General features: G+C 41.7%; 1 protein-coding gene across 1 annotated transcript in view; it reads left to right on the forward strand.

Annotated features, from left to right (window-relative positions):
* The first annotated feature begins 706 nt into the window (after window positions 1-706).
* XRCC5 (X-ray repair cross complementing 5) overlaps window positions 707-13183 on the forward strand; it is a 97545-nt gene continuing 85068 nt past the window's right edge. Inside the window, exons 1-5 of the mRNA XM_059928642.1 lie at window positions 707-833; window positions 5708-5821; window positions 8671-8854; window positions 9756-9804; window positions 10256-10378. Coding sequence (XP_059784625.1) covers window positions 813-833; window positions 5708-5821; window positions 8671-8854; window positions 9756-9804; window positions 10256-10378 — 491 coding nt within the window. The 5' untranslated portion in view covers window positions 707-812. The remainder of the gene's footprint in view (window positions 834-5707; window positions 5822-8670; window positions 8855-9755; window positions 9805-10255; window positions 10379-13183) is intronic.

The raw sequence follows: 13183 nt of genomic DNA on the forward strand, positions 1-13183 counted from the left end.
AGGTTGCCAGACCCTTCGTCCAGTCAGCTCTCAGCTTGTGGGTCATTTGGTACAGAAAATAGCCTTTTCTGTGTAAGGTTCAACTTGGACCTGCCTCCCTCAAAGAGGCAAGGGCTGCAGGCTGGACAGTTTCCTTTGAAAGGGGGTGGAGAGATTGTCAGGCACCGAAATTGATAGCTGCCATTTCTAGAACATCTCCCTAGATTTGTCTTCTGGAATTAAACCTCACTTCTTCCTTTCCAAGCTAGCGACGCTTCTAAGTATTGGGAGATCATTAGCAGATGGTGTTTCATGCCTCCAGGCCTTTTTACATCCCATCTCCTTTCCAAGGAAGAATGCTCTTTCCACTTTTGATTGCCTGGAAAACTACTTTTCCTTCAGGAGTTGGTTCTAAGGTCATCGCATCTGTCGTCTTTATCTTTATTCTTAGAAGAAGAAACAGAATTTTAGGGAAGTTAAGTGACTTTCTGGATTCATGCTCATATTCAGGGAAATCTAACTCCAGATCTCTGACATGAAACGCTGTAGGCATTATTCTCAGTGTGAGAAAAGGGGAGTGAATCTTTCGGAGGAGCGATTCCTAATTCTAGCGACTTGGGAAGCCCGAAGACCACACAGCTCCTCAACGAGGGGAGACACGCAGGGAATCTGCGCATGCTCAGAGCGTCGACGTACAGTTTCCCCGCCCCTTCCAGCCTCCGCGGAAAGCGGCTCTTCCTGAGACCCTCCAGCTCCGAGTCCGGCGGAACTGAGCTTCGGCGCCGCAGGTTCCCGCTCGGAAGAGACGACCAAGGCGCTTGCGGAACCTCAACATGGCGTGGTCGGGGAATAAGGTAGGAACATCTGTAGGCTTGGGCCTTGCCTGTGCCGGGGGTCCGGAAAAGGTGGTTCGGAAGCAGGAATCATGGGAGCATGGCGGTGCCAAGGAGTGAGGAAGAGAGATCCCGGTGGTGGGCTGGATCAGTAGGGCCGGGGTCGAGGGATGCGCTGTGAGAAAAGCTGGCGATTTGGAGTCTTCAGGCGGGAGTTTGAGCCTCGCCCACTCCCCACCCCCGCCGCCTACTCAGCCCTTCCATCCTCTCACTTCCTCTCCACCGGTCCTCATCCTGCTTTCCATCCCCCTCCGACCTCCCCTCCGTACCTCTCTATCCCAGCCTACCCCCGACTCCTCCATTACTTCTGAATCTGGGTTTTAAAAACCTGTGAGAATGGAAGTTAGCCACGATACGAACCAATCCCACAGGCTTGTAAAACTTCAGAGAAGGATTGAGAGTAAAATAACTTGAAATGTAAAACGTCTTATTACCTCTATAATAATCTAATATTTCGCATTTATTGCGAAAGCTTACTCTGGTGAGGCACTGATCTAACGCTTTATTCCGGTCTCATTTAATCTTCACAACAAGCCCATGAGTTGAAAACTTTTATCCCCAGTTTACAGGTGAGAAAACCGAGGCCTAAAGAAAGTGAAGTGATTAGCCCAAGGTCACCCAGTCCACAAGTGGTAGAATGTGAATTTGAACACAGGCTTTCTGCTTTCAGTGTCCGGGAGAATGTCTCTCTTGCTAGGAATCTATGACCCTCAGTGACCCAGGTTAATAACATTGCGATGAATTTTTAAAATGGCATTTTCAATATAGGCAGAGAGTGGTAGTTGTCTCTGAAGGGTCTCTAGAGGGAGGTGTGTTCCAAGGACTTGTTCATTCATTCATCCATCCATCGGTCTATCCATCCGTCTATTCAAAACTAGGCCCTTTATTAGGCATTTGGTATACAGATAAACAAGATAGGAGTTGGAGCAGCTGATCCCTAGTCTCCTCAGCTCCCCCTAGGGAAATGCTGATTAAAATGATTATGAACATATGCCACTCACCTCCTTTATTCCTTTCAGCTGCTGAAAACTTTCAGCGCTAATGAAGCAGCAGTTTATGGCAGGTGAACTTGCAGCAGAATTCTAATAGCCTGTATTGCTTCAGTGCTTAAATGAAGGGTTGCCATGCTGCTCAATTTCTTTCTCCTGGTTTTCTTAACTGCTACCAGAAGGGAGCGTGAGGTATTACATAGACCATTCTTCTGCTTTCAGATAAGAACTTCCATACTGTGAAACCCTTTGATGCCATATTTTGGATACCTGATTCCTGGCAAAGGACCTTTAGTCCTCTGATTTAGAGTTTTCTGGTCATAAAAGTAGCTTTTATGAACATATATTAAATAGGTGCAGCAGCTTGTGTTTGGGGACTCTTAACTTTTTAAAGGTTCTTACGCTCAGAGCATTGAAACTATGGGATGTAAATTTTATTGCTCTCAAAGGAATTTTGTAGTTTATTACCACCCTTTCTCCAAACATGCTATTTATAATCTAGAACTCTCTTAATATTAATGCATTATGTTTAATTCTTTGTAAACTAGGGAAAAAACTTAAATAGTCTTTCCTTTCCATGTTTTGCCTTGCCTGAGGTGTAACCGAATTAGAGATCATCTTATAACATCCCTGATAGGATCTCATCTAGGTTTTTCAAACAGTTTTAGGGTCAGGAGATCATTGCTTCAGAAAACAGTAGTTCTTTCATTTATTACTTCTAAATATTATTTTTTCTCCCTTAATATGGTGTCAGATCAATCTCTCTATAGCTTCCATCTGTTGATCTATTGTCTCTCTTGCGGAGCTATCTTTTTATAACACAGCTGTCAACTTTTTGAGGATAACAGTCAGGTTCCTCTAAATCTTCTCGTCTGGTTCAAATAGCCAGTTTTTCCCACCTGTTCCTCAGGTCACGTATTCTCCAGATCCTTCTCCAAGCTGCTCATTTCATGTTCAGTTGTAATTAGTGTTTCTCATAAGATGTGATGATCAGAACTGCTCACCGTTTGTCCAATGTGGTCTGATCAGTACAAAGCACAGGTGAGACTGTCAGTGTCAAAGAATGTTAGCTCTGGAAAATAACTTAGATCTCATCTAGTCCAACAACTGCTTCCTGCCTCCACAAATTAACAGTGAATTTAAGTGACATGCCCAAGAATTTAGCTACTTGGTAATAAAGATGGGGCTGGATCCCAGGTCTCCTGGGATCTAATTTAGTTTTTTTTTTTTTAAACCATAAAACCTGTCTTTTCCTTCCTTAAATTTACTACACCATTGATAGGACTGAAAACATTTTGGAGGATGGAATGGGGTAGGTGTGGGGAATGTACTCCTGTAGCCATGTCCTACTGGTGACATTTTATAATGTCATTTTATAATCCACCCTGAAATTGTGAGCTGCTATTTGTTCAGGTCTCCTCCAGCCCAATTCAGTTAAACTTTGGTTGCCAAATACAGAACTTTACATGTATCCATTTTACTTTTAGTTTATGTTTGCCCTATTTCCTTAGTCCCCTACATACATGATTGCTAGCCAATGACCAGGTGTCTTTATTTATTTGGTTTCCTCTGCCTAAAACTCCCCTTGTTCACATGACCGACTCCTACTCATTCTTTCTTTTATATATCTTTATTGGAGCATAATTGCTTTACATGTTGTGTTAGTTTCTGCTGTACAACAAAGTGAATCAGCTATATGTATACATATATCCCCATATCCCCTCCTTCTTGAGCCTTCCTCCCACCCTCCCTATCCCACCCCTCTAGGTCGTCACGAAGCATCGAGCTGATCTCCCTGTGCTATGCAGCAGCTTCCCACTAGCCATCCATTCTATATTTGGTAGTGTATATATGTCAGTGCTACTCTCTCACTTCATCCCAGCTTCACCCCCGCCCCCCCCCCCCGACCGTGTCCTCAAGTCCATTCTCTACATCTTCGTCTTTATTCCTGCCCTGCCACTAGGTTCATCAGTACCGTTTTTTAGATTCCATATATGTGCGTTAGTATATGGTATGTTTCTTAGATTCCATATATGTGCATTAGCATATGGTATTTGTTTTTCTCTTTCTGACTTACTTCACTCTGTATGACAGACTCTAGGTCCATCCACTTCGTTACAAATAACTCAATTTCGTTCCTTTTTTATGGCTGAGTAATATTCCATTTTATATACGTGCCACATCTTCTTTATCCATTCATCTGTCGATGGACACTTAGGTTGCTTCCATGTCCTGGCTATTGTAAATAGTGCTGCAATGAACATTGTGGTACATGTACCTTTTTTTAAAAAATAAATTTATTTAGTTATTTATTTTTGGCTGTGTTGAGTCTTCGTTGCTGCGCGCGGACTTTCTCTAGTTGCGGCGAGGGGGGGCTGCTCTTTCGTTGCGGTGCGCAGCCTTCTCATTGCGGTGGCTTCTCTTATTGCAGAGCATGGGCTCTAGGCACGAGGTCTTCAGTAGTTGTGGCATACGGGCTCAGTAGTTGTGGCTCACAGGCTCTAGAGAGCAGGCTCAGTAGTTGTGGCGCACGGGCTTAGTTGCTCCGTGGCTTGTGGGATCTTCCTGGACCAGGGCTTGAACCCGTGTCCCCTGCATTGGCAGGCGGATTCTTAACCACTGCACCACCAGGGAAGCCCACATGTATCTTTTTGAATTATGGTTTTCTCAGGGTATTTGGCCAGTGGTGGGATTGCTGGGTCATGTGGTCGTTCTATTTTTAGTTTTTTTAAGGAAACTCCATACTGTTCTCCAAAGTGGCTCTATCAATTTACATTCCCACCAACAGTGCAGGAAGGTTCCACTTTCTCCACACCCTCTCCGGCATTTATTGTTTGTAGATTTTTTTGATAATGGCCATTGTGGTTTTGATTTGCATTTCTCTGATGATTAGTGATGTTGAACATCTTTTCATGTGTTTGTTGGCAATCTGTATGTCTTCTTTGGAGAAATGTCTGTTTAGGTCTTCTGCCCATTTTTGGATTGGGTTGTTTGGTGTTTTGATATTGAGCTCTGTGAGCTGCTTGTATATTTTGGAGGTTAATCCTTTATCAGTTGCTTTGTTTGCAAGTGTTTTCTCCCATTCTGCCTACTCATTCTTTAAGGTTCACCCAAGGATCATATCCAGGAGGCCTTTTCTGCCTCCTTACCCGTCCTCTATCCCTTCCACCAGTCTTGGGTAGATGCCCCTCCTGTGTGCTCTCTTAGTGTCCACTGTGTACCTCGGTCATGGAATATTGTGCTGGTATCATTTATGTGTCTGTGTCCCCTACTAGAATAGATATGGTGTCTTAGTCTTCATTTTAGATTCCCAGTTTACAAACTGATTCAAATTATTGGAGTGTATCATTTTAGCATATATAGATTGTGACAGTCACCTATTGCCACCAAAATGCTTTATAACAAACTACACCCCAAGTCAGTGGCTTACAACAAAAGCATCTGTACTCATACTGTGGGTCAGCATATCAGTTGCATTTGGTTTGATGTGTAATATTTTGGGCTCAGCTGGGCTGGACTTAGCTCTAGCCTGCAGGTTGTTTTCACATCTCCTCCCCGTGGATTTATGCTCAGGCTCAGGCCAGAGGAGCAGCAGCTACTTGGAGCGTGCTCCTGTCCTGGCAGATACTTTCTAGCTTTCAGGAAATATCAGGACTATTTAAAGTTTCTCCATAGTGAAAATTTATGTGCCTTATGTACATTCTCTAAGTAGAACACCTCCCTTCCCTTTATCATGCATACCCTGAATATCTTTGGGTGAAATAAGTAAAGGACATCTCTTTTGTTTCTTTTTTTAATGACCATTAATAACATTTTCTCACATGTTCTTTGGGACTTTTTTTCCAGGCAGCTGTGGTGCTGTGTATGGATGTGCGTTTTGCCATGAGTAACTCCTTTCCTGGTGAAGAATCCCCATTTGAACTAGCAAAGAAGGTGATGACCATGTTTGTGCAGCGACAGGTAAGATTCAGATTGGTCTTGAGCTTGTATGTAACTCATGGTTTAACTGCTTGTTGCTTCCACTTAATAATGCAAGATACCAGCCTCTCTATGTTGTCCACCCTCAGTGTTTTGGGGAATCTGAGGAGTTATTCTTACATATACTCATATACTACCGCTGGCGCCTGATATGTTTTTCTTTTCTCGTTTTGGCTCCTCCACTGGATATTACAACTTTTATCAGAAGCAAGAGGCAATGTGATGTTTAAATGTGTAATCTCTAGAGCCAGATGGCCTGGGTTTGAATCCTTGCTCTGCCATGATACTGACTAACCTTGCAATCTTGCATAAGTCTTTCAACTACTTTGTGCCTATTCCAGTTATCGTTTACTGGTTACAAACTACCCTCCCCAAACTTAGTGTCTTAAATGACATTAAAAAAAATCATCCCTCACGGTTCTGTGAGATGACTGGGCGTGTGAGTTGGGTGGTTCTCTGTGAGGCCTCCTGTGCAGGTGTACTCACGTGGTGGCTGGTGCTGAGTCATCTGAAGGCTCGGTGGGGCTGTACGTACATCCAAGATGGCTCACCCCTGTGCCTGGTAGTTATGCCTTCTGGGGGCTGTGAGCTCGGTTGGGGCTGTCCCCCACAACCCTTACCTGTGGCCTCTCCATGTAGCTTGGGATGCTCACGGTATAGCAGTTGGTTCTAAAAAGGAGTGTTCCAAGAGTGGATATTCTAAGAGACCTGCTTATGTGGCTTTTTATGACCTACCTCTAGAAATCCCAGAAGGTCATTTCCACTGCCTTCTATTAGTCAATCAGGTCGCTAAGCTATCTCACACTCAGTGGGGTGGGGAGGGGACAGGAATTAGAGTCCCCTGTTGTTTGAAGGGGTAGCCTCCAAATACAGAGAGAGAAGGAATGGATGGAGGCCGTCTTGAAGACTCTCTACCACGGTGCCTCTGTGAATATCTCTAAGATAAAGTACTTAGTACTTGACGTATTGTAAACGCTATATGTGTTTTTATTACTATCATTATTACTACTACTACCATTATTATTAATTTCTGCCCTTTCTACCTGGTCTGACTGCTACTTTTGCGAAGTCCATGAAGTTCTGCTTCATTCGCTACTCCTCTGGACACGTCTGCTGTTTTTTTCTGGGTGTTGCCTTTTCTCCTGGGCACTATTACCTCCCACCTGTCATCCTAGATTTTTACAAATTCTGATAACCTGGAGTCCTTAATGTGTCAAAGAAGACGAGAATGCTTCTAACCCCATTCTTGGTTATAGTAATTTGTGTTGGTTGTATTCAAGTAGTGCTGCTGTGCCCTAATGTAGTATAGATTTTTTTTTAAAAAGGGAAACAGTGCTTTCAGTTTTTATTTTTGGCTCTGCCCCTCGCATGGGAGTCGGAGTGAAATCTGGAAGGCTGGGAGACCAAACCTGGTGCCGCTCCCACGCTGCATTCAAATTTCCTCCCCTCTCCTGACTGAGGTTTTGTTGTCGAGCAAGATTACCTTGCCTTAAGATGAATTCTTGTGCAGGAGGCAGCTAGAATTCTAGCTGCCCTGCCCCACTGGTGTGCTGGAAATATTTGAGCCCCAGCAGCTGGGACCTTCCCTCCATGTACAACTGGCAATTGCAGCTGGAGTTGTTAACAGATTGGGGAATTTAACAGACCAAACAGAGGTGAAGAATGACAGAATTCCATCCTCTGCCCATGCAGTGTTCTTTTTACTGATACAGAAGGCTTCTGTTAATAACTAGGTGGGAACAGGACTGCCTTTTGTGTCGCATACTATTTCTTGTTTTCATATTTCATTATGGAATGCTTCATAAAAGAAGCAAACACAGAGAATAATATAATGGAAAGCTGTTTTCCCATTGTCTAGAACTACAAAAGCCCTAAAGTTTTACTATATTTGTTTGATTTCTTTTTCTTTTTTTTTTCTTAAAAAATAAAATGTTAACTTAAAGCCCCTTGTGTATCCCCTCCCAGCCCTTTTCTTTCCTCTTCTTTCCCTCCTTTCCTCAGAATTTTCATAGTTATTACTGTACATATTTTATACCTTGGATCTCAGTGTATTTATAAATAATATTTAGTATTGTATGAAGCTCTCAAAAGTGTATGTAATAGTATTATTCAGTACATATAATTCCACAACTTAATTTTCTCAATCTTATGTTTTTGAGATTTATTCATGTTGGTAAACATTGTACAAATTTATTCATTTTTTTTTTTACTAGAGTGTAATATTCCATTGTATAAATATTTTGCAGTGTGCTTTTGCATTCTTCAGTTGATGGATAGTTAGTTTTCAGATTTGCCCTGTTATAAACAGTGCTGAGGTGAACTGGAACTTTCTTGTCTCTTGTCTCCTTGCGTACATGTGCAGGAACTTCTCTGCAGTATATATACCTGTAAGTGAAATTGCTGGGATATAGAATATGAATCAGCAATTTATTTTTAATCTCTGGAAAATTTAAACTTTGTATAGTCATTCCAGAAAGACAGACTAAAATCTTCTCAAATTATACATAATTAGTTTTCACTGAGAATGAGAGTCTGATTTGGGTGGAAGCAAATCAAAGAAACTCATCAAGAGCAGTTACTGCCCTCCCATTCCTCCACCACAAATTGTGCTGAAAGGATGGAAACTGTAGTCAATGAAAATGTCTGCTTAGAACCTAGGAATTATCATTGCCCATCATTCCCACAGACCAGTTAGCCCAATATTCTATTGTTGACGGTGGCCCCAGGGCCCTGCCATAGGGAGGTATGGTTGTCTTGCTCCCTGAAGGTTAGATATCTAATGGTTTCCAGGTGATATTGTATGATTTCAGCCTTCTAACCTGCTTCTCTAGGTGTTTGCTGAGAGCAAGGATGAAATCGCGTTAGTCCTTTTCGGTACAGATGGCACTGAGAACGCCCTTGCTCGTGAGGACCAGTATCAGAACATCACAGTGCACAGACACCTGATGCTGCCGGATTTTGACTTGCTGGAGGACATTGAAAGCAAAATCCAACCAGGTTCTCAACAAGCTGACTGTATCCTTTTTCAGCCAGAGAAGACTCTTAAGACATTTCCTTTAATCTGGGGAATTGTAATCTAGTTTGGTGAGGTTCTCTAAGAGTCCTAGCTCTGAGTATATGGACGTTCTTGGCTCTGAGGACATGGAGGTGATGTGTGTTAGGACTGAATGTGAAATTAACTAGGTTGGGTTGGGTGCCTGGACTCCACGCCCTGCAGTCACTTGCTCCTTCTCTGCACTAGTGACATTGAGAGGTTGGGAGGTATCAGAAGGGGGTGTACGTGTTGACTATGTGTAGAGGGTTTGGTGGTGGCAATGGTTGGAAATGTTTGGACGTAGAGAAGATATTTTTAGAAGAGTATAGCATTAGCATTCTCCTAGCCTTCCTGGATGGAGGATATTTGTATGCCAAAAATCAGACTGATACCCAAACTGTGAGACTAACAATTTCTTCCACAGGTGCCCTGGTTTTAAGGGGTTCCTCTTATTTTTCTAAACAGTGGTGCCATCCCTGGTCACTGGGAGGTGCTGCTGTGCTGGGAGTGACTTACAGATGCTACATTATGGCTCACTTCATGTGTAAGAATGGACTGTAATCACAGAAAATGGGTTCTAGATACTGTAAAATGGCATCATAATTTTTCATTAAATGAGCGGAATATGTCAGATTACCTTTTGGTTTATTTCATTTTTCCTGTTTATATGTTTCAGGAAGTGTACTTTGATTTATAACATATGTGAATATATGTTAGTGAAATAGACTTGGAAGAAGGGCACTTGGGCGAGTACTTTTAAATCATCACACCGTCAGCCCAGTGTCCACAATTTCCAGCACTGTGGATTTCACTGGAAAAAAGTTGCATGTTCTTGGGATAAAGGGACTGTTTGGTGTTATCTTCTGCCCTTAACTAGCTGAGTTCTGGATGCCCTCATTGTGTGCATGGATTTGATTCAACAAGAAACTGTGTAAGTATCTCAACTGAAGAGGGTTGGAAATGAGCCTTTCTGTGTGGAATCAGACCATTTGGAAAATGAACCCTTGCAAGGCTATAATTGTAGTACCTGGGAGAGTTGCTTGTACGTACCTCTGTGGAGGCTGGAAGGGGATCCTTTTTTATCGTAGTGACCACATCTTTAACTGAAGTTAAAGTTAGGAAATCAGAGACATAATATTTCCATAATGCTCAGAAATTTTGCCTAAGATGTTCAAAGTGTGAGTCACAACTGGGTTGGTTATATGTTTAGTAGGAACCTAGCTGAGCATCTGCAGCACACGGGCTTCTAGAATGTAATCACTTTTGTTAGCTGGAGCTGGATTCATTCCTTACCCTTTTTCTGCTCAGTGACCAAGTACATTTGAATGTGTAGGAAATAATTCAGGAGAATGATTTCTTAACATGCTAACTCTCTCTTCTAGTGGAAAGAAGTTTGAGAAGAGGCATATTGAAGTGTTCACTGACCTCAGCAGCCCATTCAGCAGAGATCAGCTGGATATTATAATTCATAACTTGAAGAAATCTGGCATCTCCCTGCAGTTTTTGTAAGACCGTAAGAATAATATTTGCAGACAGATCTTGTGCTCTTATAATGCAGTGATAGGACCCCTTCGGAGAGCACTCGGTTCTCAAGAGTCCTCTCTGCTCTGAGTCAGAATCTGTCAGAACACTGACTTCAGCCAACATTCATTGATTACTCTCTTGTGTTCCAGGAACTCTTCTGAGCTTTGATGATAAAGGGATGAAAGTCACAGGGAAACCTGGGAGTTTAGCTCAGTAGCAGATGTTTGCTTGTGCTGTTCTTGGACCCAAAGAATTGAGGAATTAGAGGAATCTTTTAAGGACATTCAGTTCATCTCCTGCCTGCATAGAAGACTTTACCCAAACAATTACCAGATGGGTGGTGTCTTTTCTTAAACAGCCTAGAGAACTGTCTTAAAGACAGTTGATGTTTTTAGGGTAGAGAAGAATGTCAACTTGGGAACGATTTTAAACACATATGCTTATTTTTAACTCTTTTTCAGATCTAAAGGATACACACACATTTTTAAAATGTAATTTGCTCATGCATATTTACAGATGAGGTATACAAACTTAGGAGGAAAATATTTTTCACAATTTGTTAGGGAGAGAGTCCCTCCTCCCCCAATAACTTGAATTTCCCCTCCAGGCACTTACTTTATCTTATATCCCTAACAGAAAGTTCTTTTCACTAATCCTAAAGTTCTTTCAATTAATCCTTCCTGCTGCATCTGAAACCTGTTTTTTCTCGTCCTAGTTTTGGTAAAAGCAGAGTGGTAGTATAGAATGTTGAATTATTAGTCTTCTAGGGACGCTCATTTTTCGGATTGAGAGCCCTACCAAGAATCCTCCAGCTCTGAGTGGTAAGCATACAGCTTCTTTAAAATGCCTGCCGTGGAGAATTAAGAACCTCTCTTGCATGTACGTACCTCTTAAGACTGCTGAGGGGCATCTCCTTTCTGTAGAACTGTAGAAAAATAGTTCAGAATAACCCATCAAGCTGATACTTGATAAGACAGTACTTCAGAGAAATTAAGTGCTTTTTAAGTGACTCTTCTTTTCTTATTGAGTTGAGGTTTTCTCAGCACTTCAAAAGCCCAGCTCGGTTTCTGTTCCCTGTTCATAATCTCAGATGCCTTTACATCCTTGACACATACTGCATTTCTGTCAATGTCATTGGAAAGGGCTACTTTTTTTTGTATGAGCAATGCTGTAAAGCAAGCTGAAGACAGAACATAGCCTTTTCTTCCACTTACTTGTTATTTGACTGGTTGTATTTTTTTCTTGGGTAATACCCTTCTTCCTTTGCTGCAAAATTCTAGCAGGCAAAGTAGAGTTTTTGCCCTTATTGTTTGGTGTATCCCATGTATGATGGATTGTTCTAGTTGGACTGGACCTTCCTGACCCTTCATTTTCATGTTAATCGTCCCTTCTTCCTGGTTGATGCTCTGGAAACAGCAATAGCCTGGTGCAAACCTGATGTGCCGTACCCTGCTCGCTGGAAGCTCTTTTTCATGTAATGCATGACGTGCACATCTCTCATGCTAAGAATACATAGAAAAAATGTAAACATGAAGCTCTGTTTTGATGATAATAAATAAAATGATAAAGCAATCACCTTAAAAATCCACATGGGGTGACCAGCAGGTAATTTTGAGTAAACTGAAAAGATCGCTGAATTCAACTGTTTGGGTTTCCAGGGACAAAGTCGGGTGACATGCTACAGTGGAAAGAACCTTGCTCTTTCAGTCAGATGACTGAGTCTTTGCTCAATCACTTATTAGCTTTATTAGCTATCTGGTTTTGGCCAAATTATTTCATTTCTGTAGCTTCCGTTTCTTTTCAGAAAATGGAGGTAGAAATCTCTATCCAACTAACACATAAGGATGAAATGAGATTGTTTATATGAAAACATTTATAAAGTGTCATGTAGAATATTATCATAAAATGTGTTTGGTTTACTTTTCAGTTTGTATATTGATTATTGAATATTCCCATGACTGGTAACCCCACTCTAGTTTTAGTCTCATTTCAGTCAAACAACTGGAGTGAAACACAAGAACAAAATTGGTTTTACTTATTTCTAGCAATTAACTGGTTTCTGTATAGGAATTCTCTATCTGAAATAATGATGACGACATTGTTTGAGTTTTAAGTATTTTATACACTTTCTCTTATTAATCTTTATAATAATCTTGAGAGATCATTAATGGGCATTTGTTTGTTTATTTCTGTCTGCCTAGAATGTCACCCAGCCTTTTTCTAGGAAGCGTTCCTTCCTACTTTTTAACCTCATGGCTTGAATGAGAGCTGACATCTAGATCTGGTTCCTAGGCTACCAGTAATTCCTGGTTTTTTGAATTGGAGAGTAGAGGGTTAAACCCTCAGTCCCTCTTTGGTAGTGGAGCTGGGCATTATGAGCTTGAAAGTGTTCAGAAACAATGTGGAGGAAGCCAGTCTGAAAGAGCGGGGCCAGCATAAAGGCAAATGAAAATGAAATACGGAGATAGAGAGTGAGAAGGTCACAGAATCCTTGTGGTGTTTGAGACTCTGGGTCTAGTCATCCTAAGGCCATGTGCAGCCTTGCCCTTTCAATAATTTTGTTATGTTAAGCCAATAAATTACCCCCGTAAAAGCCAAACCAAAGAGACTTTGATCACTTGAAACTGATAGAATATTGGTCAGGGTAGATAGTGCCATTTGACGGTTGAGAAATGTAAAGCTCAGAGAGGCTGACTGACCATTTTCTCATAGCTAGTGAGTGACAGTCACAGAATTGGAACCCCGTTTGTTATTCGGCTTCAGAGCTTGTCTTCTTAAATACTGCT

This window comes from Balaenoptera ricei, chromosome 7 (assembly GCF_028023285.1).
Source record: "Balaenoptera ricei isolate mBalRic1 chromosome 7, mBalRic1.hap2, whole genome shotgun sequence".
Classification (NCBI taxonomy): Eukaryota; Metazoa; Chordata; class Mammalia; order Artiodactyla; family Balaenopteridae; genus Balaenoptera; species Balaenoptera ricei.